The following is a 27,578-nucleotide window of genomic DNA, read 5'->3' on the forward strand; positions in this document are numbered from 1 at the left end:
TGTGTGTGTGTTACAGACAAAAATCTTCCGGGTTAATATGCAAACACGACACAACAACTTGGAGACGGGACATTACTTAAAGGTTCTCCTGCCACTTTCATCTTCTGATTAGCAGGTTTAGTAGGACAAATGAGGAAATCCATCCACTGCAATTAACATAAGTCTCTAGGTTATTTAAACCCATCAAAAGGGGACATTAAATTATTCCGCATTCTTATATATACACAGAGTCTTTTGAAGCAGGGTTCTTATATATCAGACTGAAGACAATCCAAAACGATGAATGGTGCTTGCAAAAGAAAAGGGCAGTATCTAGGTAAGCTGTTTACTATAGCCAAAAGGATGTAATATAATATTGTATATAAAATTAAAAGAAGCATAAAAACAGGATATTCCCATGTAGTACTCTCTGCCTTGACTACCATTTTCTTTGAGTTTCTAGTAAAAGCAAAAATGTAACCCAACCTATCCCACGTCAATGTGTAAGATTAAGGTTGAATGGGATGTGATTGGGAGCATGGTTCAGTTTGAAGGATCTGGAAAAGTTCTGTAAACCTCAGGTGGTGGTAAATTGCCATTTTACCTTTCTATACATCCTTTTAATTTAAGTATCACTTTCGTGAATAGAACTACAAACTCATTTAAGTTTAGTCTTCTGACAGAGCAGTGTGGAACAGAACATAATAGCTGTACACCTCATTAAGTACAAGTTTGCTTTTCTACTAGTGGCATTGCTAAGGACTCTACTGAACAATTAACAGGTTATAAGACATCAATGTCACTCTCCAACAGGTATCAGCCATCGGCAAAACCCACTTCCACCATACTTTAGGGAGCTATTATTTATGCTCTGTTTACAGATTAAAAATAAAATCTTATTGACCAAACCCAAGCCAGCATGTGCTCAAAGTTCCTCAGAATCCTCCTGACACACACACACTTGTTTGTCGACTTGTCACAAATAGCACAAATAGTTTTTAACATCTGTCACAACTATTATTCAGCGGATTATAAGCTTTGTACTATCTCCATATGATACACTTTTTAAAAAGAGCACTCATTTCTACCACAAAGTCTTGTTAGTTCCATTCTAATTGAATCCACAAAATAATCATGGAAAGTGAAAGATTTTGCTTCTCTTAACACTGTTTCTTGAATCCATAATTCTTATAAATTTTAACATAACGTGCATTTGCCAGCTTTGAGTGAAGTACCACGTCGCTGAAACTCAGCCCTTCTTTTCTCCACACCCTTGCAACCTTTTTGTGTACGCGCCCCACATACAACCCTCTACACTTCTTAGCTCAATAGAAAAACGTTTCTCTAAAAGGTGTTCATTTTGATACAAAATAAAAGTCAATAAAGGACATGACAAATTCTTCCCATTTAAATGTAATATTTTGAGAGAGTATATTATAAAATACAATGCAGATTTATACCAGCAAATGCCTACCGGCACACGTTTACTTTTCTATCTCAAAACAAGGATAAACTAATCCTGTTGTATTCATTTCTGAAAGAAGGCAAAGGCATTTTTGTTTGAAGCTGTGTGAGAATGCACTCAGAATTATCATACATATTTATAGGTAATCGCACTGTAGGTATATGATGAGCGGCTTAGAAAGTTTTTAGAATAATGATTGCCTAAAATGCCTACATAAATTATTTTTGAAAGACTGCTTTCCCTTAAACCTGACTGCCTAACACTCTGTGTCTGAGTCAGAGCATAAGCATAAATGTATATGACTTGACACGTGCGATGGTTTAATTTTGTCTGATGATTAAAAAGAAAGTCATTATCATAATTCTGAAGGCCACTCAGAGAAACCCTTTGAAGCACAGGGAAGGGGACTCCTCTGTCATCCTCCTTATGAAAGAAGTAGCAAGTAAAACACTTTTCTTCTTCATGCAGCTTTGGAATGTACATAGCTCACTCCTTGAGTACAGATCAAAAAAACTAACTGTAACAATGAATAAAATAATAAAAAATAACAGTGGTGATTTTGTATTATAGTAGTACTTTTACACTGGAATTAAACAGCAGATTTTCTTTCCAAAAAGCATAAAGAGCATTTCACTGCTAACCCCCTGCATTTTTGAAAGCTGTGGCCACAAAGGCACCTTTATATAATAAGCCCCCACTTGTTAAAACTGTAACATTGCCACCATCACTAGAGTTTCACCTTAGTGACTTAAATAAATATAAATAAAGTAATAAACACTATATGTTTTATAGAGTTCTATGAACCAGAAAAAAAAAAATCACCTTACAAAATAACCTCCTGGCAAATGCAAAAGAAAAGCTAAATTTGGTTTGCTCATATTTTCTGAGTTCCCAGAATATAAGAAGCAGCTAGGGGAAACCTAACTTATTTAACTGAAAGACTTTTGCTTATTTCATTTTCCACATTAGCCTTTATGGAAAGCAAAGGAAAAAAAGTATTAAACAGGAAAGAATCAGAGAAAGGCAGTCATTAAAATAAAAAATATTTAGGGGGTTAAAACAAAATATCTTTCATAGTCTATGTTTTAAGATGACCTTGAAGAAAATCCGTCTACTGACTGATGTCGGATACCGAAAATAAGCTCTGTAAGAATCAGATATGATGGCTGATATTCTAGGCGGTAAAATGTCCAGCAAGGAAGCTACCTGCTCCGCTTCCTTAGCAATTAAGTGATGGAAAAACACCATGCTGCTGCTGTCTGGTGGTTGTTGTATAAACTGTTTTACCCAGAATTGAGGAACAGAAAATACTAATGACTACTATTGTTTCAGACTTGTTAACATACTAATGGAGATTTTGTAAAGTTTGAATGTAATTCTCCAGTCACCTGGATGATAGCAATAACAACAACACTTATTTTAAATGACTCCAAATTATATACAGTTGAGTCAATTTTAATTTGTTTTCATTTAAGGTCTTCTAAAGTTGAGGCCAGCATGCTGAAGAAAAATATTAAACTATGTATAACCCTGTGTCAACATATGATGCTACTGGGAATGGTAAGTGAATTAATTTTCCAAGGAAAATTAATTACTTATGACTTACAGTTGTAAAAGCAAACAACGTAACTCTGGATTAGGGCACATTTAATTTCTGTTTGTAGGAGCGATTAAATTAATTTCATATAATTCATGGTATGTAATGGAAAGCAGAACAAAAATGAAATTCTAGACAATGACTGACATAGAAAAATGTATATATTTATGAACCTGATCCAAAAATAAAGGTCATGGATATTAATCACTGGATAATAAAACAGCATTTTTAATGGCCCTGTAACAATGGATTTTTAGCATAGTTTTTAAGAAAACTTCTCCAAACAGAAATGTCTAATGGAGAAACAAAATAGAAAACTGTAATTACATCCTATAACATCTCTAAATCTCCTTCACCCCCCCCCCCAAAAACAGGTAGTTGGAATAAAGGATTTGCACTTCTTTTATTTATAACAATAATTTTTGTCCACATAGATTTGGGGGAGCTAAAACTCAATATACCATTAAGTGGTTTTCTTAAAATTACAACTAAATTATCTTCCTAACACCCAAATAGTAAAGTGCTTCTAAAATGGATCATCTGTGATTCATTTGACTGAATTATGCACCTGAGTACTGCTAAGACAACAGATTTTGGCTAACTAACGGATCCTAAGAATATATGCACAGCTGTACAAAGGAAAATATTCATTTTTTTACTCCATCATTTCTACCTGTCCCGATTAAGCTAGACATAATCTTTTAATTTTGGATTCCAACTTCATGGCACAGCCCAGGTGTTAAAATCAAGAATTAAATCTTGCCCTGATAGTAACTCCAATGAGTTTCAAGTAGCTATATGAAATGTCATTCTCATGATGTATTAAAAACACACACGAAATCAGAACATTTCATATTCTGGTAATAATCCTAAGTACTGACTATCCCTGGCCACCTGGTGGAAATCATTGTTAGACAAATTCCCACTGACGTTTGGGAGCATGGACTATGAGAGAGTAAGCATTTTGACATATTCTTTTAAAGGAAAGTAAAATATTTCTATGACTTTTGCTTTTAGGAAAGAATAGATGTGGGCTTCTGATCAAAGATACAGCATGAACCCTTAAAAAGATAGAAATAAAAACTACACACACGCAAAATATACATTTCCCCTCAAAATTTTACTTTTTACAAATTTTGAAGTATTCCCTTTTCCTGGTCACACCTTCTATCAAGAAGAGCACTTAGTATTCCCATATTATTTTATCTTTCAAGATAAATATTTATACAGGAAAAAATTAATTTATGTAACATTGCCTTTGAGACCGAAGAGAGAAAATTACTAAAAATATTCTAAATTCCATTATAATTTTAGACCTATTAAAGGAAGAAGTTGTTACATTACTCTGGAGTCTATGAAAATTAAAATTTGTGGAACTATAGTCTTCAAAGGGGATTTTTTTTTGAAGTAACTGTACTATGAGAAGACTATGGACAGAAACTTTCATTCCAAGAGAAGCTGTGACTTAAGCACGATTAGGAAATGTTTTTGCTCTATTTTGAAGAGTAAAACTAAATGGAGCAATGGAAACGTCACCTTTCTGGCTTCTTTTCCTAAAACACAGGTTATCCTTATTTCAAAAAGGACCTCACTCAGCATAACCCAGACTGAAAAAGGGGTCTGCTTATAAAACTGTCCTAGATAGGTTCTCTTTAGGGTAGGAGGCACATCCAGCTTTGGTTCAACTAGTAAAGCTACCCAGGGGGCTGAAACATCACCTTGGACTCTCAGAGAACTGAAACTTGACTTTATTTCCTTTCATTTCTGGCTTCAACATCAGAACAGGATTTTGAAAAGACAGAAAAAAGAAGAGAACGGATGGGAGAACGAAACCATGTCCTTCTAGATCAGAAGGAAATCCTGCCACCCACATCTGTGCTGCTTAACTACACTCGTGAGAAGAACACTGAACGCTTTTTGGAATGGCAATAGAGTCTACGAGATGGATGGGCAAGACTTACGGTGACACTCCCTCCTTAGAAAACACACACACACACACACACACACACACACACACACACACACACACACACCACCCTCTACATTCCCTTGAGTTTGAAATGAATTTCATAAGTCTCTTCAGGCATCTTTCTTTTATTACAGCCCACATTCATATTTCAGTAGAACAACTACAAGGGAGTCACTAATTTTTTATCTAAACTATGACGTTTTGGCAAACGTTATATAACCAACTATAAATCCACAACAAGCCTCAAATACTAAAGAGCTGGTAATTATATGATGAGAAACAGCTTGATTATGGGAGAGGCAAGGCGGGCTGTCAACAAACAAACAGCTGTTTCTTATTGACAACCCATAACTAGATCGTGCATCCCAACAAACTAAGGAGTTTGTTTCTGTTGTTGCTGTTGTGTTTGTTTTTAACTATTCCACCCCCTTCCCCTCCCACGTCCAAAATACTGAGTCGATTTAAACATTAGATGCAAACCACAACAGAAGAATCGGATACACAAGGATAACAAGTAAAGCACTACAGACTTATAAAAAAATTCTGTACGTAATAACTAACAGAAGTTTAAAGTATACTTTCCAATTCAACTTCAAATGGCTATCTTTCCCTGTGCAACACGTCCTGTCATTACTATTTATAAGAGGCAGCTCCGGCAATGGGCCTGTTTCCTCATTCTTGGATTATGACCACAGCAATGCTGCCACTCTGATCCTTTGTTCTGGAAGCTTTCTCCGTAGCTTCTTCCATCCTCCCTGTTAGCAGCAGGGAATGAGCATGCTTAGATCTGCCAGTGTGAACTCTAAGGTCCATTGTAACTTGAAACTAAATGATTCTAGGAATACTTGATAAGCTTAGCGTATGAATCAATAATGGGAATAAAAAGAACCTTAACATCACAGGTTAAAAAAAAAATCCACAAACGTAAATGGAATCTTTATTTGATGTCCTCGTCATATGAAATAAAATCACTTTCACATTTGCACCTTCAGGCACTTTCATGTACTTTTTGTGTGTGGTTTTTTTTTTTAAATACATATACATTTCCTTTTAACACCCTTTCAGAAAGCATATAGGTAACCTTATTTTATTTTCCAACAAGCCATGAAGAAGTAAAATTACTTTCCCAAAGTCACACAGCAAATGTAGCTAAACCAAGGTAAGATCACAGCTCCTTTTGCTGGGCCCCTGTGTTCTTTCCACTGAACCACAATGAAATGAGGTGGGAGGCCAGTGAAAATGTTCATGCAATTTCAGTGGTAGGCAGGTTCCCTAACCATATAGAAGCTTTACCTCTCTGGGAAATTTTGGTTAAACACACCCTGCATTATAACTACCCAATACAAGGAGGAGTATATGTCAATGGGCATACTTAATGCGTCCCAGGTATGACTAACAAGTATTTTAATCTAGAATCCAACTTTCCTTTGCAAACTTAATGATAACCAGAGGATTTCTCCACAAGAAGATAGCTCCTATCTCTCTCACAACCACAGGGTTCCATTTTATTTAAAATCATGCTCTTACCATCTAGCAGATTGGGCTGGATATCTTCTGTATTCTGCTGCCATCAGTGGGTCTGTGTTCGGTTAATGCTACTCTGGGAACATGCCCGTAAATTTGTATTTTGAAAAATTCAAAGTTGCTTAAATTTGTCAACACATATCTGAGTAGGTTTCAAATCGTAAACGAGGGTAGACTCACTTTTTTAAAAGCCTGGTTGTATTTCACACCATATGAAGGGAGGGGCCCCGAGAAAAGGGACTAGGGAACAAACTACCTCTTCAAAAAACAGCTCACAGGAGGTTGGAAGGGAGATGAGGAAAGAGGCACATAAGCAAAAGGACTCAGCAGGAGAAAATGCTGAGGAAGGCAGAGAAAAATGGAGGGCATGCTTGGAATTAAGGTTTCTCCATTAGCCATGCTTTTAAAATAACTGTTACGCTCTGTGTGTGTTTGTGATGGGCATTTAGGAGGGGAAGGCAGGGTAACAGACTTTTTAAAGCCAATTCTCAAGAATAATTTTAAAATTTCAATCTTTTAAAAAGTAACCAAACCGTTGTGAAGATAAATCCACTTTGAGCCCAGTAAATGCTAGCTGACATGGTATCAAACGTAATGTCTCTGGGAATGTCCAAAACATAGTTTCATTCTTCTAGTGAGGAAGTCTCAAAAGTTTGAGAGCCCCAACCAACGTCACTAAAATGAAGTTTTGCCTACAAGCCAATTCCTTTTAAAATTAAATGTCTATCCCAGTCTGGGGCCGTGGATGATCACGGCTAATCACCGGGGCTGGAGCAGTCTCAGAGTGGACACATTCTCACCAGGACTGACTGCTCATGATGACTGAGTAATAACCTAACCAGGGGTGCCAGTGCCCCCTCTCAGTCTACCCTGTTTACATAAACCACAGGCCTGGACCTCCCTCCTCTACACTCTGTCTTGAAACTACACAAATAATGTTTCTCCTGGTCTTTACCAACTCTCCGGGGAAGTGCTATGAGGGAATGACATAATTTTTAGAGCAAATTGAGGACTCTGAAAAAATGTGGTGTGCCACTGCAAAGCAGCAGAAATAAAATAGAAAACTGATGGTCATCCATGGTCTTTCATGGAACCATGTAATATCCCAAATATAAAATGCTTTAATGAATTCTTATCAGTTAAAGGCCTTACTGATTTCCAAGACTTTGTGAATGGTTGGTACGTGGCGCATCTGGAAAATGAAGGGGGTCTTTCAAAAATATTGCCAGGAAGATGACCTATTTTCCACTCTTTCTCTAGGCAGGTTCACATCATCACATGCTGTTTATGGCATAACTCCACAGAAAACAAACTTTTCTTGATCTTGAAATGGCTGTTTATGAGTATATAACAAGTGCTTTATACCTTGTGTGCTCATTAGATGGACAGGTCTTCTTTTGATTCCATTCTTTTTTTTTTTTTTTTAAGTTTATTTATTTTGAGACAGAGCACAAGCAGGAGAGGGGCAGAGAGAGGGACAAAGAGAGAGAGTGACAGAGAGCGAGAGAGCGAGAGAGAGAGAATCCCAAGAAGGCTCCACACTGTGAGTGCACAGCCCGGAGTAGGGCTCAAACTCACGAACCATGAGATCATGACCTGAGATGAAACCAACAGTCGGATGCTTAACCAACTGAGCGACCCAGGCGCCCCGTGATTCCATTCTATACTATGTGTGCCTCTATGTGGCATTACATCCTCACCTCTTCCCACAGCCAAGCCCCACTTCAGAACAGACATTTGTCAGAGACTACTCTGCATGAGAATAATTTCCTTTCCAATATAGTATTCCGAAACAGCACGTTTCTAAACACATCCTACAAAAGGGAAGGACAATAGGTTCCTCACTTTCCCTTAATTCACATCTGATACCCCAGGTAGTTATCCTCATTGGCTGCAGGTTTGTAATACTGATTTACTTTATGAAGTCCTCCTATGAGGTATATATGGGTTGGGAACCATAAAGATGCTACCAACTTCCCTAATGCTCTTAACACATGGATCTCTTCTTTTATTTTTTCCCCTTAACTTGCTGGCAGGTTAAGTTGATTTAGATCATTCATATTCAGTAAATGCCCAAAATAAAATGAAGGAAAAAAAAATTAAGTTTAAGATTGGACAGAAACATTACAGGAAAAAGGGGGGGGGAAGGGGGGGGACCATTTTGTAGATAAACTTCATGCTCTGGCGTTGAAAGTTATGGTCCACAAATCAAAAAGCAGTCATTTCTACAGAGCGAGGCTTTTCCACCGTTCTCTCAGTGAATCACACTGTGGTTAGCTGAAAGTGCTGTTCACATAATAAATTAACCACCTCATTTCCTTCATCACCAAAATATACATAGCACCCCCATACAGATTTGTTTTAATAAACGTAATAAAGCAAGCCCAGAGGTTATGGCTGTTATGACATAATCACACCTCTGAGATTTGAAAACACTCACTTGCACATCATGCCTCAAAAAGTCTTTGCAAGCCCCCCTCCAACAAAACCTAACTGCACTCATACCGTCTGGCCCCATTTATCCCAAATAAATAATGAAACAAAAGCCATGTATATGTCCAGAAAAAATTCTCGCTTTCAATTATACATTTGAAAGGGAAATACATCTTTTTAATAATACTATACAATAAACAGCTTGGGAGCCTGATCTGGATTATTAAAGAAAATACATCACCAGAGTTAGCAGTGCACAGAGAAAGCAGCCAACTAGCCTACCCAAAACCAAAGATCCCTTCTAAAGTTGGTTGTTCAACAAGACAAATGACACATGACATTTCTCTCTGTGGAACTAAGAAAACAATCTTCATTCTGTACAAATGCAGGCAAATTAACTTTTCTTACCTGTAATGATATTTAAAGTTCTTGAGAGCAACCCCTCCCCCCAAAACTTCTCATCAGTATAATTTTTCCTCAATACAGACTTTTCCCCTTAGAATTCCTTTCCATGATCACCAGAAAGAAAGCCACTGTTATACAACCATCCACAATATAAGAGAGATCTCGAGGAGAAATGTGCTGTGAGTGAATCCATGCCATAATTTAATGAGGCCATCTTTCTTGTCTCTGCATCACATTATTATCACTTTGCCGGCAGGGTTCACTTCTTACCTATGCATTTAAGGCATCCTGTCACAATGCCTTCCCCTTGAATTTAAAATATAATATAATCTTACAAGTAATTTAATTTACATCTGTGATATTCTTTTTTTTAACCTGTGATATTCTTAAAGACCATGATCAACACCTACCCCAAGATACACACATAATGAGTTCATTAATATTCTTTAAAAATATTAGATATCAGGTGTTCAGAATATAGTTTTTAAATTCTCAGAAGTGGCCCTCCCCTAATATTTGTACATTTTATTTCTCTTCCTGATTGCTATAATTACCTAACACAATCTTATATTTGGACTTTCAAGAATCCTTTCTAATATGAACATTACTGTATTATACAGATAGTAGTTTCTTACACTAAGAATTACATCCAAGATTCTCTTTTAGTATGCCAGTTATCCACACATAATTATGTATTCAGCAAAACAGAACGTATTATCTATTTGAATGTCAGAATTAAACACTTTTGGAATAATCTTATTCTACCATTTTTAGTCTGTAGACTGCCCATCTGCACACAATCAATATCGGACTTAACCAGTATACCAAAACTTCCTCAGGGCTCTGTGGCAGCACAGATAAAATTGTTAAGAAGTTTCATAAACTTACATTTTAGGAGATCATTTCACTTTGAAGACTCTATTTCAATGAATCCCACTGCAACAAAACTTTTTCTTTGATAAAGATATAGACTGACTGGCAGATTTTGTCACAAAGAACACTCCTCTGTGAGTGCTCCACCTGATCTCTGGGAGAATTATCTCCACAGAGAACAGAATATGCATTATAGAGCGAGAAAGGAAGGAAGCAACAGGTGTTGAAGTGGAGAACTCCCGTTCTTCCAGCCATAGCAGGCCTTCTTCACTTTCTGGTCATTCTTACTGCAACCACTTGGCTATGCTAATGCTCTCTGCTCTGAAATTCTCACTTTGCCTGAATAGGACTCATTAGAAAAAATACTAGTAACTCACATTTCACCTTTACCCAACAAAAACTTTAAGTGAGAGGCTACAAAATTTTATGGTGTGTTCACAACAGAGTTGAAAAGTACAATAAAAGAGCAACCGTACTGATACTTCGCCATTCATTCACTCAGCAAATACTTATTGCGTATCTACTGTGTGCCAGGCCCTGGGAGCTGTGGATAGAAAGGTGGAAATACCCTGTCCTCATATAAGGGTTTGTCCTCCATTAGAAGAGACAGACAGTAAACAAAATAATACAATGATTCCAGAAATTAAAAAATCAGCTGGTTTTTCTTTTTTTTCTTTTTCCTGGGGGGAAGAAGGGGTATTGAACAGTAGGCTCCTAGTTCACAGAAAAATAAAACTATCCAGGTAGGGGAGCTACCCCTCCCAGTCCTGCTCTCTTCCCAGCCACCTGCCACCCTGGGGGCTTCTCTCTTCTGAACTCTTGCCCATTCCCTTCCCTTAGGGAAGTGATAGGTGTCATCTCCTCAGGCCTCCTCCAGCTTCTGCCTCTCCAGCATCTTCAACCTCTCCCTTTCTACTTCTACCTCCTTCCTATCAACAGTTAAGCGCATTCAAATCCCGACCTCCTTAAAAACCTCTCTTCGTTAGAGATCTGTATACACATGTCTCTATGCGCTCATCTTCCATTCAGCTTTCAATATGCTTTCATCTGACTTCTGCTTCTACTACTCCAATGAAATTCTTGGCCACCAACATTTTTTTTTAATTAAATGTGAAAGACACATTTTCAGTTTTTATCCTACCTTTATCTTTACCATGTTGATTTCTGCTTCTCCAAATTCTCATATCCCTTAGATATTGGCATGTCCTGATCTTCCTCTTTCATTACATACACTATAATGTGCATTCCCGGAAATCTTGTTAAAATCAGATTCTGATTCAACAGGCTGGGCTGGGGCCCAAACGGCTTTCAGTAGGGTCTCTTGCTACTCAAGATGTAATCCTCAGACCAACAGCATTGGTATCACCTGGGAGTTTATTAGAAACACAGAATCTCATACCCCACCCCTAGACCAACCGAACCAGAATCTGCATTTTAACAAGACTCCAAAGGTTTTTTTTTTTGTTTTTTTTTTAATTTTTTTTTTTTCCACGTTTATTTATTTTTGGGACAGAGAGAGACAGAGCATGAACGGGGGAGGGGCAGAGAGAGAGGGAGACACAGAATCGGAAACAGGCTCTGAGCCATCAGCCCAAAGCCCGACGCGGGGCTCGAACTCACGCACCGCGAGATCGTGACCTGGCTGAAGTCGGACGCTTAACCGACTGCGCCACCCAGGCGCCCCCTCCAAAGGTTTTTTTAATGCACTTTCAAGCTTGACATTGCCCCACCGCCAGAATTTACAATTCTATAAACCTGAGAAGTAGGTGTAAGAAGATGCACTTCTAACAAGTTCTCAGGTGATACTGATGCTGCTGGTCTCTAAGAACCAACAGTTCTCAACTTGGTCTACATTAGAATCACCTGCAGAACTTTAAAATGTTAATGTCTGGGCCCAACACCCAGACCAATTAAACAAAAATCTATGAGGATGTGACCTAGGCTAGTTATTTTTATTAAATGTTTATTTATTTTTGATGGGGGGGGGGGGAGAGAGAGAGAGAGAGAGAGAGAGAGAGAGAGAGAGAGAGAGAGAGAGAGAGGGAGCGGGGGAGGGGCAGAGAGAGAGGGAGACACAGAATCAGAAGCAGGCTCCAGGCTCTGAGCTGTCAGCACAGAGCCCGATGTGGGGCTCAAACCCACAGACCGCGAGATCATGACCTGCGCTGAAGTCGGATGTTCAACCGACTGAGCCACCCAGACGCCCCAGGCTAGTTATTTTTAAAAGCTCCCCTGCTTGGGACACCTGGGTGGCTCAGTCGGTTAAGCGTCTGTCTTCAGCTCAGGTCAAGATCTCACAATTCATGAGTTCGAGCCCCACATCAGGCTCTGTGCTGACAGCCTAGAGCCTGCTTCAAATTCTCTTTTCTTTCTTTCTCTCAAATAAATAAACATTAAAACAAAAATAGAAGCTCCCCTGCTTGATCTTAAAGTTCCTAATTTGGATAATTTAGGAGTGTGTTGGGGGAGTAGCTAGCAGTGAAAACAAACTAGTACATATGAATGCTAGTCATATTATGGCACCATTATTATTACTAACAATTCCTTAAACATTGATTCTACCTAACTCTGCCCTGTAAATAAGCACTAGAAAGATGATCACCCACAGTTTTGTCCTACGCTATATCTCTGAAATGACCATTTCAAATAATAGGACCAACAAACAATATTTAATTTTTAAAATTTACAGAAGAAAAATTCAAATTTGTGAAATGAGAAAAAATTTAAAGATAGTGTTAGAACTTTGCATTAAAGAGTACTTGGTGAGTTCTTTATAGATTTTGGATACTAGCCCTTTGTCTGATATGTCATTTGCAAATATTTCGGCCAACAGGCACATAAAAAGATGCTCAACTTCACTCCTCATCAGGGAAATACAAATCAAAACCACACTCAGATACCACCTCACGCCAGTCAAAGTGGCTAAAATGAACAAATCAGGAGACTATAGATGCTGGCGAGGATGTGGGGAAATGGGAACCTTCTTGCACTGTTGGTGGGAATGCAAACTGGTGCAGCCACTCTGGAAAACAGTGTGGAGGTTCCTCAAAAAATTAAAAATAGATCTACTCTATGACCCAGCAATAGCACTGCTAGGAATTTACCCAAGGGATACAGGAGTGCTGATGCATAGGGGCACTTGTACCCCAATGTTTATAGCAGCACTTTCAACAATAGCCAAATTATGGAAAGAGCCTAAATGTCCATCAACTGATGAATGGATAAAGAAGTTGTGGTTTATATACACGATGGAATACTACTTGGCAATGAGAAAGAATGAAATCTGGCCTTTTGTAGCAATGTGGATGGAACTGGAGAGTGTTATGCTAAGTGAAATAAGTCATACACAGAAAGACAGATAGCATATGTTTTCACTCTTATATGGATCCTGAGAAACTTAACAGAAGACCATGGGGGAGGGGAAGGGAAAAACAAAAAACAAAAAACAGGGAGGGAGCCAAACCATAAAAGACTCTTAAAAACTGAGAATAAACTGAGGGTTGATGGGGGGTGGGTGATGGGTACTGAGGAGGGCACTTGTTGGAATGAGCACTGCGTGTTGAATGGAAACAAATTTGACAATAAATTTCATATTTAAAAAATAAAAAAATTAAAAAAAAAGTATTTGGTGCAAAATTAGGGACTTAAAGATGAAAATTTCAAGGAATATTATCAAGAGAAATTCAACTTAATAACAAATGTGGGTTTTTTTTCTCATTTTCACTGAAAATTGAAAGTAGCTGTTTTTTCCTGACTCTTTAAAACTTCATTGTCACACACACACACATACATGAATGTAAGGAAGAAATTAAAACCAACTGGAACCAACTGCAATTCCCATTCCATGCCCATCCAAGGTAATCACAATTGTAAATTCCAGTGCTTATTTCTATATTCTTACTATAGATACTGGTATTCACAAATAGTATGCAGTATTACTTTTCATATTTAAAATTTTTATACCAATCCTATAATAATGTACATACTTATGAAGTTTATCCATATTAATACCAAAAGCTCTAATTGGGTCATCTCCACTCCTGTATAATATTCCACTGTCTCAGTATAGTCTAGTTTATTTTCCTGTTATCCAGTTGTTGGACATACTGTTTCCAAATTTTCACTGCTATAAATAGTATTTCATTGAATTTCTTATACATGTCTTCCTGTGCACATTTCAGAAAATTCTCAAGGCTATGTATATCTAGCAACAGAATTGTTGACCTGAAAAGAATCCCCATCACCAGCTTTATTAATATCCAATTGCTCTCCAAAGAGGTTGTACCAGTTTATACTCCTACAAGTTATATACAAAATTCCCAATACTCCACATAGTTGCTAACATCCAAACTGTCAGACTAAGTTTCGACAACCTGAAAGGTTTCCTATACTGGCTTTAGTTTGCATTTCCCCAATTACTAGTGAAAGTGATCATTTAAAAAATATTTGTGTGTGTGCGCGTGTGTGTCTGTGTGTGTGTCTGCTTTTGTCAACTGCCTGTTCATATGCCTTGCCTATTTTTCTGATGAACTGTTGTCTTTTTTCCTCTTGATTTGTAGATCTTTATATATATTCTGGGTCCTTTACAGATTATATGTGTTGCAAATAACGTTCTCCCTGTCTGTGGATTTTCTATATACTGTGTTATGATCCAGAGATGTTTTAGATTCCAATGCAGTAAAATGTATTAATCTTTTCCTTTACTGTAGTACTTTTAATGTCATGTGTAATTTTTTTCAATCATCCTAAACAATTACTAGTTTTAAACACCGTGAAAACAGCTTAATGTTTTAGAAATCCTACCACTTTGTGCTGATGTATGAAAACTAAAAGGTGAACTTGAGTAGAAACTGAAATTGATCTCGTTTCATTGTCCAAGGTCAATGATATACAAAGAGTAAGCAAACAAAAGATAAAGGAAATTAGATATTTCATTGTTAATAATTTAAGGCATTATTGATAACAGTTTCTTCAAATCATACTAACATTTCACATTTCATTTAAAGATAAGTATGGTGTTATACTAGGGCGTGTGTACATATACATGACTTATTACATTGTCGGGAATTTCTAAGAATCTGAGAAAACTGAAGCTAATACTTCAATGAAAAGATGCATAATTCATCCTGAAGTGAAAAAAATACCCAAAAAAAGACATTTTAAAACTAAGTTTAAGGAATAATTACCAAATTGTAATACATGAGTTTATTCACACTCCCAAAGTCAATTACTTGTTTTTGTTCAGTTACACAAATAGTTCAGTTATGGTCACAAATGAATGAAATATCTAAAGTGCAAGGCTAAGTTTGATTTTCATTTACAATACCAGATAAAACAGATTTAGATAACAGGCCATTAGCTGGGACTTACAGTTAAGGGACAAGATTGTAAAAACATTTTGGCAAGGAACTCATCTACGTAAGTGATGCTTGATTTTTAGCACAAATTTCCTCCATGTTTTACTTCTGTGCTTTATCTATTTCAAAATACCGCTTTAGTGTAGGGAGCGAAAATCCAGGTAAAAGTCATCTAAGTGAACATCCACTCTACTCTTTCCTATATCCCACTCTACAATAACAAATAATTAAGGCATTAATATGTTTAAAAGGATTTGGGCAAACAATATGATATTACCTTTTACAGGTATTTTGCAGGCATAATATTATTACCTTTTACAGATCTAAACTAAAACATTTCATAATCCATGTTACCTATAAAACAGTTTTAACAGAGTAATATCACTACTGAAGAGTTGCTTTTTTGTTTTTACCTAGAACTGATCCCACAGCGGGGGAGTAGGGAAATAAAATACAAATTCCCACCTTTGAAGTTCTACCATGAAAAATTTCAGCTGGGAAGATGATTTTCCTTTTACGGTGACTTCTCCATTATCCATAATATTAAGGAATAAAAATGGCCTGGATATAGAAAATCCACTAAGGGTTCCAAAAACTCATTTTGGAACACCACTTCATTCTCTAAAATCATCAAATGATCTAACAGAGAGGCACGAAAGGAGGAAGAGGGCTGTTTTGTCTTTCCTACTTTACTGTACACGTTCATTAACAAATTGAGGTGTTAATGAGCACAAAAGTATCTAAAACACGGTCCAGAGAAGAAATAAAGAACAAGTAAATCCAACTTACTTAAGCTGTGCTCTCAGGATATGAAAAGGCCAAGCTAAACCACACTCTCCATGTCCCACAGAACTCAACAGAGCCAACCCTGCATCATCCTGCTCTCACCCTAGAGTGTTTGCTTGGGAGTAACACCAAGCCACTTTCCAGCAAAGTCTTAGGGGTCAGTTAGGGATATGTTGTCATTCAACCACACTGGCGGCCTCTCTCTCCAGAAATTATGACAGGCATGTGTTTTTAAAATCAGGTCTCCCTATTTTCTAAGACAAGGATTGGAATGCTGCCTTTAACATTTTTAGCTGTTATTAAACCAAAAGCATTTTAGTTTCTATTGAAATAATAATATAGTTTCTATTATTTCATCTAAGTATTTAACATTCTTTCTTTGAATAGCTTTCATTTTTAAAATCAACAATGTTTGTCTAGCTACTTATATTTTAAATCAGAATAAATTCAAGTATTAAATTTATACTCAAAGCATCTAGAGGTCCCAAATGAAAAGAAATTCAGTCCCACTCTGGTTATATTGGAAGTCTATTGTGTCAAGGCTTAAAAATTAAGTGGGCCATTGGTTGGGATATGGATATGGATATGGATATATATATTTTACAACAATTTCTTCCTAATACATATTCCCTATAGAAAGTCTGAATGAAAGTAAAACAGAAAATAAAACCTCCTAATCACACCAACAAAAATATAAATATCAGTCACCAACCAGTTTTTTTTCTTCAGTGTAAATGCATATCTATGTATTTCAAACAGAAATTGGCTTTATTCTGTATCAATTTTATTGCAATTTTAAAATATGTCAAGAACAACTTCTCATGTCATTAAATCCTCCTTGAAAGCCTGTATTAATGGTTGTACAATATTTCAATTGGTGGATATATTATTCTATTGTAGTTGCTTCCAATAATTTTGCTATAATAGCAAACGTGTATAAATCTTATCAGCAATTTTTTTTAATGTTTATTTATTTATTTTGAGAGAGAGAGAGCACAAGCAGGGGAAGAGCAGAGAGAGAGGGAGAGAATCCCAAGCAGGCTCTACGATGCCAGCACAGAGCCCAATGTGGGGCTCAAACTCACGAACTGTGAGATCATAACCTGAGCTGAAGTCAAAGGTCAGATGCTTAACTGACTGAGCCACCCAGGAGCCTCTGCAGTTCTTTTTTTTTTTTTAATGTTTATTTATTTTTGAGAGCGTGCATGCACATGCTAACCAGAAGGGGAGAGGCAGAGAGAGGGAGCAAGAGAATCCCAAGCAGGCTCCATGCTGTATGTGCAGAGCCTGACATGGGGCTCAATATCAGGAACCAAAAAATCTTGACCTGAGCTGAAATCAAGAGTTGGAACCCACTAAACCACCCAGGCACCCTTATCAGCAGTTCTTTTTTTTTTTTTTTTTTTTAATTTTTTTTTTCAACGTTTATTTATTTTTGGGACAGAGAGAGACAGAGCATGAACGAGGGAGGGGCAGAGAGAGAGGGAGACACAGAATCAGAAACAGGCTCCAGGCTCCGAGCCATCAGCCCAGAGCCCGACGCGGGGCTCGAACTCACGGACCGCGAGATCGTGACCTGGCTGAAGTCGGACGCTTAACCGACTGCGCCACCCAGGCGCCCCTATCAGCAGTTCTTAACATGGCCTTGGAAGAGATCCCTAAAAGGGGAACTACCAGGTCAATGGGATGCATTCTTTAAAAGTGCGTCTTGATAGGTATTACTTGCTAGAAATAACAATTTATACTTCCACCAGCAGTGTATGTGAATGATCATTTCACTGTAGCCTTCTCACCTGCACAGATGTTTATCATTTTATTACTTTACTCAATTGTCAGATTGAAATGATATCCCCTTGTTTAATTTGGGTTTCTTTGATAAAGAGAAACATTTTTTTAAGTTTATTTATTTATTTTGAGAGAGAGTGAGTGACCAAGGGAAGGGCAGAGAGAGAGGGAAAGAGAGAATCACAAGCAGCCTCCACGGTATCAGCACAGAGCCTAATGTGAGGCTAGATCCCAAGACCATGAGATTATGACCTGAGTGGTAACCAAGAGTTGGTCGCTTAACAGACTGAGCCACCCAGGTGCCCTGTTAAAGAGAAATTTTTATTTCATCTATGATGAATGGTGTCTAAATGCTCTTTACATATTTTATGTAAAGGTTTTATGTAAAATAATATACAATTGTATGCAAATCAACAAGAACAAAACCTTAATAATAAAATATGTAGTTATCATATGTACATATGTATTTGTGGCAAATAATTTCCCTAGTTCATTATCTAGCTTTAAATTTATGTGTTAAATGACCTAGCAAACATACTCCTAGGTATGTATCTAAAACAAATGAAAATATACATCACAAAAATTTGTACAGAATGTTCATAATAGCATTACTCATAATAGTCAAAAAATGGAAATATCCCAAATTTCTATCACATGATGAATTAATAGACAAAATGTGGTACTATACACATACAATGGAATACCATTTGCCCATAAAAAAGAATGAAATGGGGCACCTGGGTGGCTCAGTCAGTTAAGCATCCGACTCTGGATTTCGGTTCAGGTCATGATCTCACAGTTTAGGAGTTTAAGCCCCGCATCTGGCTCTGCACTGAGAGTGCAAAGCCTGCTTGAGATTCTCTCCCCCCTCCCCTCTCTGCCCCTCCCATGCTTGTGCTTGCTCTTTCTCTCTTCCAAAATAAATAAATAAACTTAAAACAAAAAAGAAAAAATGAAGTAATGACTGTGCCACGGCATGGATGAACCTTGAAAATATTATGCTAAATGAAAGAAGCCAGTCACCAAAAGCCACATACTGTAGGATTCTATTTGTATGAAATATCCAAAACAGACATATCTATAAAAACAAAACAGATTAGTAATTGCCTGGGGCAGGGAAGGAGGGGGCAGTGGAGAGTCACTGCTAATGGTCACCAGGCTTCCTTTTAGGGTGATGAAAATGTTCAAAAATTAGATAGCAATAATAGTTTCATAACCCATTGAATATATAGAAATTCACTGACTTGTACATTTTAAATAGGTGAATTTATGTATGTATGTATGGTATGTGATCATATCTTAATAAAGCTGCTTTTAAAATTTTATGTGTTAATATACTGTAGTCTATTAAGACTTACCAAAAAAGTATATTTGTCTCTAACTCTAGAAGTTTTTAATACTGCATATGTTTTGAAGCTATGTTGTTAGATAACATAGAATGTTCAGGGCAATTACATCTTTTTGGGAAACTGTATCTGTTATTAATATGAAATATCCCTTTTTGACCTCGTTAATGCATTTTCCCTTAAATTCTATTTCATCTGATGCTAGCAGTACTATGACTTGCTTTTTCATTTGTGTGGAATATTTTTCTCCACATTTCTAATTTCAAGGTTGCTTTTTTCTTTAGAACTATCTCACACAGACATACAGCTAAGAGCCGTGTTTTATTTTTAAAAGTCTGGGATTCTACTACAAGGGGAATTCAACCCATTCACCTTTACCTATTACCTATACTTATTCCTGTCATCACATACTTTATTTATTTACGATACTTCCTTGTTTTCTCCGCCTTTGGTTGGAATGATTAACTTCTAATTTTTTAGTCTCATGATTTACATTAAATGTCCTATTTGCGATTATTCTTCATACATTTCAGATTATGCTTCTCTAAACAAGTGTAGAGCTAATCTATATCTTAATCGTTTTCCTGAAAAAGAATCCTAATACTTCACTTCTTTTTCTTCTGCCTCCCATTTTAAGCTGACATATTTAAAGATGAACATCATAGATCAGAAACTATGAGGCTCAACATTTTACTGCAAAGCTCTCCACTGTTTCTTTACCTCAATACTGTGTCTTCATGACATGCCTTTCCCTTCTTTGGTCCCTACTCCCCCCTTTTCGGGATCAGGAGTACTTCCATAAATAATTCTTTCAAAGAAGATCTGTAACAATCCAAAAAGGTAAATCACTGTAGGTCCAAAAATGTTTTTATTTTCTGCTCACATTGAATTGCTGATTTGTCTGAATATAGAATTATGGGCTCAAATAAAATTTTTCCCACAACTTCAAAACTACTGCATTTTATCTTGTATGACTTGTTTTTCCCTATAATAGGACTGCTTCTTTTCTTTGGAAGTGAATTGTGTGCTCTCTGGAAGCTTTTAGTCAGTTCTTCCTTTATCACTAGCATTCTGTAATTTCATATGAAGGTGTCTGAGTGTAGGTCTTCAGTTATTCTTTTATTCAGTACTCACTGGGCTTTTTAAAGACTTGTCTGTCATCAGTCTGGAGAAATTTCCTCCTATCATTTCTGTGAGTTTAACTCTCTTCCATTGTCTTTATTTGAATTTTCTGGAAGATGAATGTTGAAGCTTTAAAATGGCCTCAAAACAAAACAAAAATAGAAAAAAATAAAAATAAAATGGCCTCTATATATGACTTTTTGTTCATACTGTCCATCTTTCTCAGTTTAAGACTGCATTCTGAAGAATCTCTTAGCTCGATCTTTCAATTCATTAATTTCTTTCTAGCTGTGTCCACTTTATTCCATTTGTGTTGGGTTTTTTTTTTATCTTGACAAGCGTATTTCTTAATGCTAAGATTGGTTTAATTCATTCTATCCTAGGTTTGTTTTATACATACAATAACCTCTCTTACCTCTCTGAATATTAATTTTAGTTATTTCAAAGTCTATTGCCTATTCATGGTTTGTTATTTTTTGCTTATTACATTTGGTGCTTCTTTTTGCTAAGATAGGTTTCCCTCAAATGTTTAGTGATTCTTAGTAGCAAAGTCATTTCAGAGTCTCCATTTGTCTGTGTGTGCTGTTTTTGTTTACCATCTCACGAACCGCGAGATCAAGCCCCACCGTCAGCGCAGAGCCTGCTTGGGATTCTCTCTCTCCCCCTTTCTCTGTCCCTCCCCTGCTTGCTCTAACTCTTTCTCTCTTTCTTTGATGCCAGTAGCTTATTAGCCTACCTGGGTTATCTAGCATCTGGTGATAATGTAGGGAATGTGAGATATGATGCCTGGTGTCAGGCATATGTCAGGAGTTTGTCTTCCCAGCATGAGGCTCCTTGAGCTTCCTGACAATCAGAGGCTACTTGAGGGATCTCCCAGCCTCTCTGTGGCCTCTGGGTTATACCCAGTGCTTCAGCTTGGATTCATGGTATATGGAGGAAGAGCATCAGTATGGGACTAGTCACTCTATATGCATTTCCTTATCTAATACTACAGGCCTCCTCTCCACTACTTGAACATGACTGGTTTGAGAACACTATTGATCTGTATATTTTGAGCTATTGCTCCATCAGGTTTTATTTTTCCATGGATTTGCTTCCTCGTGCTTAAGAGCTTTCAGGAATTCCTGAAATTTCCATCCACCAACCCTTTCTTCTTTTCCCATGTTATCAATTTATTCATGTAAATACATGTTTATATGGATACCAATAAACATGTTCACCTTCTCTGTCATCTTATGGAAGGTCGAGCTGTGGATATGACAGTGGTAGTGGTAGTGTAGTTAAAGGATATCATAAGATATGACAATTTACCATCTTGATCGCTTTCTCAGTGTCATTATTTGCTGAGAAGCATGTATTCCAATGTTAACATGACCGTTCCTCTAAATCTCAGACTTGTATACACAACTTCTATTTGCCATCTCTTGGATTTCTTACAGGCATCTCAAACTTAACGCATTCAAAATTGAATTACTCATCTTATCCCCACTAAATCTGTTCTAGTCAGGCGTCATCCACATACCAGGACCCTTGGAGCAAATTCTGGACAATTCCCTTTCCTCCAATTATTACCAAGTAGTCCCTGCAAGAGATTTAACTTCTTTCCATGTCTACTGCTATTAACTTTGTCCAAGCCACATCATCTCTCACCTGAGCTATATAAGTCTCTGAACTGGTCTTAACTGCTTCTCCTCTTCCCTTCTAAGGCATTCTCCCCAGATTAGCCAGAGCCAATGTTTAAAAATACAAATCTGATCATATCATTCCCTTGCATAAAGCTCTACCATTACTTCTCACTGCTATTGGAATGAATTCCAAACTCTTTCATGTTAAATGCTATATATCTGAAGAATCTGGAGGCTAGGTCTCTGCTATTTATTAAAGACTTTTTTGATGCCAATAGCTTATTAGCCTGCCTGGGTTCTATGAGCTTGACTGTTCTTTGTTCTACTACCTTGCTGAGGCATTCCACAACTTCATCTTGAACTAATATAGCCACAATTCCTCTTAACTACAATGCCTATATAATAAAATTGCTTAGTTGTACTCTTTAGATACTAGGCATTTCTATCTATCTAAAGCTAGGTCTGTCCTTTCAGCAACAATCCTTCCCAAATGAACAAGTCAAAGGTCTAGATGCTTCTTAGCCTAACTTGCTATAAAATGGGAATACTCTGAGGCACCTGGGTGGCTCAGTCGGTTAAGCCTCCAACTCTTGATTTCAACTCAGGTCATGATCTCACAGTTCGTTGGATCAAGTTCTACTGTCAGCAGAGAGCCTGCTTGGAATTCTCTCTCTCCCCCTTTCTCTGCCCCTCCCCTGCTTGCTCCAGCTTACTCGCTCTTTCTCTCTCTCACTCTCATAATAAACAAACATTAAGAAAAATGGGGGGCACCTGGGTGGCTCAGTCGGTTAAGCATCTGACTCTCGGTTTCAGCTCAGGTCATGATCTCACGGTTTTGTGAGTTCAAGCCCCATATAGGGCTCCAAGCTAACAGTGCAGAGCCTACTTGGGATTCTCTGTCTTCCTCTCTCTCTCTCTCTCTCTCGCTCTCGCTCTCACTCTCTCTGCCCCTCCCCCACTTATGCTATCTCTGTCTCTCTCAAAATAAGTAAATAAACTTAAAAACTTTTTAAAGAAAGAAAGAAAGAAAGAAAGAAAGAAAGAAAGAAAGAAAGAAAGAAAGAAAGAAAAGAAAAATGGGAATACTCCCAGAGGGCACCTAGCTGGCCCAGTCAATAAAATGGGAAAACTCCCAGTTTAAGTCTAGTATATTAGTTCAGGCTTTGCCAATGTGTGATTCTGAATAAAAATCTTAACTACTGTAGGGCACAGCTTCCTTTTCTGTCAAATAATTTCTAAAATCTCTTCCATTTCTAGTGGTCACAGATTCCGTGCTCTAATACATTTCCTTAGAGAAAAGTATAGAACGTATCATTCAGCTCCCATGGCAATTACACAGAAGATAACATTGATTTCAGGTTTAGAAAAGACTTGCATTGAAGAGAAAAATAATTCAACTCAAGGTTTCTAAAGATAAGCTACCATGGATTCACTTTGCGAAGATTTAGTGTCGGCTTTGATTGCCCAATGAACACATACGACCTCAAGAACTGAAAATACAGTAACAACAAGAAGCACCACTACCACGACTGCTACACAGTAACAATTGAAAGGCTTTAGCTCATCCTGGGTAATGGCCAAAAATTAATTATAATAATCAAATAGGAACAGAAAAAAGAAAGAAGGCACAGTAAGTACCAAAGGCTTCTTCCTCAAAGATCAATAAAGATCAATATTTCATACTGGTTTACACAAAGAGCCAACATATTCACCTTGCTTCATATCCTCTCCTTTTTTATAATAATGGTAAAAGGAGAGACTCTCTGGATTAAGTTACTAGTTGGAGCTAATGTTTTAATAATCTTTAAATCGGACTACAGTCAATTCTAAATCTTGATCCAAACCATAAACACCAGAAAAAAAGTTCCCTCCTTCCCTAATAACATAACTCCTAACTACCTTCCCATAAACTGTAAAACCTTTGGAAATGGGAATCTATTTCCACTGACACCTAATTACGGTGCCAAGTTTGCATACTATTGATGGGTTTCATAAAGTAAATGACCCACACTGCTTTACCTGGTACATTCCGACTCCAATGTGCTTCGGCTCAATTTTCACCAGCTCAGCTAATGGGTCTTGTACACGCCTTGCTATGGAAACTGAAAAAACAGAAAATAAGTATGGCTTAATGTGAAAAGCAGTATCCAGATAATTACTTATGTTACTTCCTCATAAGCAAGTATTTAATTCCTTCCCTCTTCTCCCACACAAGGAGACCAGCAATTTAAGTTTCAAAGTATCTTTTTTTTTTTCACACAAAAAAAGTAAAGGCAAAATTTCAGGATTAATTTTGTTACCAGAATCCCTAGGCATTTCTGAGCACAAACAGGTTGAAAGGGTTATACATTTGGAAAAACACAGAAAACAGTTACTATGCGTACACAATTATCTGTTCATTCTTTGAACACAGCATAGTAGGGCACCTCACGCTTTAACAAACAAGTATATATATATTTGTTTTACTTTTAAATAATCCTGATTATGACATACATTTGCACATCAAATATGTTACTAGGACAAGATCCTGATAATGATGAGTAACTGACGGAATCATATTTTACTGCAACCAGAGACCACGTCAGTTGCTTGTTGAACACACTTGTACTGCCTTAAATACGATTGCAAGTTTGACTGTGATCCGAGTCTCAAATGCTTGACTCTTAACACATTCACAGTTCTAAATCACAACCCTTTCCTGAACATCACAATCCATGTTCAAGAGATTTGAGTTAGCTTCAAACATTCCTTTATCTGTTGTCATAGTTTTATACTTGGTCATCATTTACTGTCTTTTTTTTTTTTTTTTTTTTTTTTTACAAAATGTTAACAAAATTTCATATCTAATTGAGATTAAAAGATAGATTTAGCTGGAGAAAAGAAATGTAATATGAATACTAAGGATGCCTCCAAAGACAGCTCTTTTTTTTTTTCTTTTCCCCAGTAATATAGTTACATTGGGTCCTTACCTACAAACAGCTTTCTTCTAAATTCAAGAAAGCTAGTCAGTGTCATCTACTTACACAGACGGTTGGATGAAATACAAACTCAGTTAGTGAAAACATGAAGGCCATCAGAGGAGATCCCATGCCTGTTCTTGTGTTAAACTGTTCAAGGTCTGGCAACAGAAGCCACCTCATGCAAGGGACTATCATGTTCTCTTGTCACTGATTTGTACCATCTCTTCACCAGAGATAAGACCTACTCTGAGCATCAAGTTCACTGCATGGTCACTCAAGTCTTTTTCATATCTTTATTATTACTTCTAACATACAGTGACAATGGCAGCTTACAAAGCTAGCAGACAGCGATAAGCTGGTGTCATATAATCTGCCTATTTCCCCACCAAAGAGATGGGAACTCCAAGGCCTTCACATACACTTTCTTTTCAAACCTCACAAAAGGTTAATAATGAGTGCAAGCACTGCAGGTTACAGGGGAAATGCCTCCCCCCAGTAATCACACGTATAATTACACAGTAAGAATAGATGCCACCAGGGAAACATCTCATAGTCTCTGAAAGCAAGCAGCATTCCTTTATTCTAGCCAATAAGACTGATTTTCAAACACATACATAGTCAAAATACTTTCAGATTTAAAACAAAAAACAAACAAACAAGAACCCACAACAGTAAACCAAGTGAAAAAATACAGGCATCAGAACATTCATTGCAGGAAGGCAATATTAGAAATAAAAAAAAAAAGATATTAAATAAGTAAATCTCTCAAATCTACCCCTTCAGGAAAACCCACATTATGAAAATCTATACTTAGAAACTGGTTAGACAGTTGTATAAGTTGTTAAGTGTGAGCAGATTTCCATATTTTAAAAAGTTTTTAAATACACAAAAGGGTTTTAACTTATTTTCGACCTGGTTCCTCCCTAACTGGTTCACTGCTAGCATCTCCTCTGTTCATCCTGATATTGCTAAATGCAGCAACAATAAACTGGACATGACAGTTCTCCAGTACGTCCTAAGAGCCTTTGAAATTACAGTGTCCCCAATACACAACCTCTACATAGATCCTAATATTTCCAGAATTGGTGTTTTGCTTTCAGATGCTACTCACTCTACAGAGCATAAAAACCCAAGCATGGGAGAGATGGGAGGCAAGAGGAAAATGACCATTGTTCATTTGAAGGATGTTCATTGTTCTTGAAGGAGGTAACTTAAACATTGTTTGAAGTAGCAGTGGAAAGTTGTATGTCCAGGCTTTCAAGAGAAGATGGTACTGTCAGGGTACACAAGAAAGAAGTTATTTAATTAACAGTAATGACTACCCGTAGGTTGAGAATGATCAGGCTGACAACAGATTCCTGAAGGTAAGAGACAGATAGGTAGCTCATGCAAAGGGAATTATATAGAGTGCTGATAAAGAGAATGAAGAGAAAGGAAGAGTCATGGCCCAAAGGCTGGGGACACATTCACACTGTGAGGTAGAAGAAAAGAAGAAAAGGTTGACACAGTGAAAGAGACAGAGAATAAACGGGAGGAAAGTATAGCAGTAGATAGAAAACAAAATTCTAGAAAATGTTTAACACAGAGTTACCATATGTCCCCCAATTTTTACTCGTAGGTGGTATACACTCAAGAAAAGTGAAAACATATGTCTACATAAAATGTTATTCATGAATGTTCATAGCAGCATCATTTATAACAGCCAAAAAAGTGAAAGCAACCCAAATATCTATCAACAGATGAACGAATGAACAAAATGTGATATACTCATACAATGGAAAGTTATTTGGCAATGGGAAGGAATGAAGTGCTGATACATGCTACAGCGTGAATGAACCTTGAAAATATTATGCTAAAGTGGAAGAAGCCATGTACAAAAGACCACATGTTGTAATGATTCCATTTATATGAAATGTTGGCAATAGGCAAATCCATACAGACAGAAAGTAGATTCGTATTTATCAGAGGCTGGGGGAAGAGGGCAAGGGGGACTGTTGCTAATGGGTGCTGGGTTTCTATTTGGGATGAAATTGTTCTACAGTTAGATAGAGGTGATGGCCGCACAATTCTGACTGTACTAAAACATACTGACTTATCCACTTTAAAAGGGCAAATTTGAGGCTGTGTAAGTTATATGTCAATGAAGTGGTTATGTATTTTTATTTTTTTTAGGTTTATTTATTTATTTTGAGAGAGAGGGAGAAAGCACAAGTGGGGGAGGAAAAGAGAGAGAGGGAGAGAGAGAGAGAATCCTAAGCAGGCTTTGCCCTGCCAGAGCAGAGCCCGACGTGGGGCTTGAACTCATGAATCATGGGATCATGACCTGAGCTGAAATCAAGTCAGATGCTTAAT

At 37.2% G+C, this 27,578-nt stretch overlaps 1 protein-coding gene across 2 annotated transcripts in view; it reads right to left on the reverse strand.

Moving 5' to 3' along the window:
* The window catches only part of SRBD1 (S1 RNA binding domain 1), a 196,621-nt gene that overhangs the window by 60,903 nt on the left and 108,140 nt on the right, over positions 1–27,578 (reverse strand). For both annotated transcript variants that reach the window (XM_032592636.1, XM_030310525.1), the window contains exon 16: positions 24,286–24,368. In XM_032592636.1, the coding sequence (XP_032448527.1) occupies positions 24,286–24,368 (83 nt within the window). The remainder of the gene's footprint in view (positions 1–24,285; positions 24,369–27,578) is intronic.

The sequence above is a fragment of the Lynx canadensis genome, chromosome A3 (assembly GCF_007474595.2).
Source record: "Lynx canadensis isolate LIC74 chromosome A3, mLynCan4.pri.v2, whole genome shotgun sequence".
Classification (NCBI taxonomy): Eukaryota; Metazoa; Chordata; class Mammalia; order Carnivora; family Felidae; genus Lynx; species Lynx canadensis.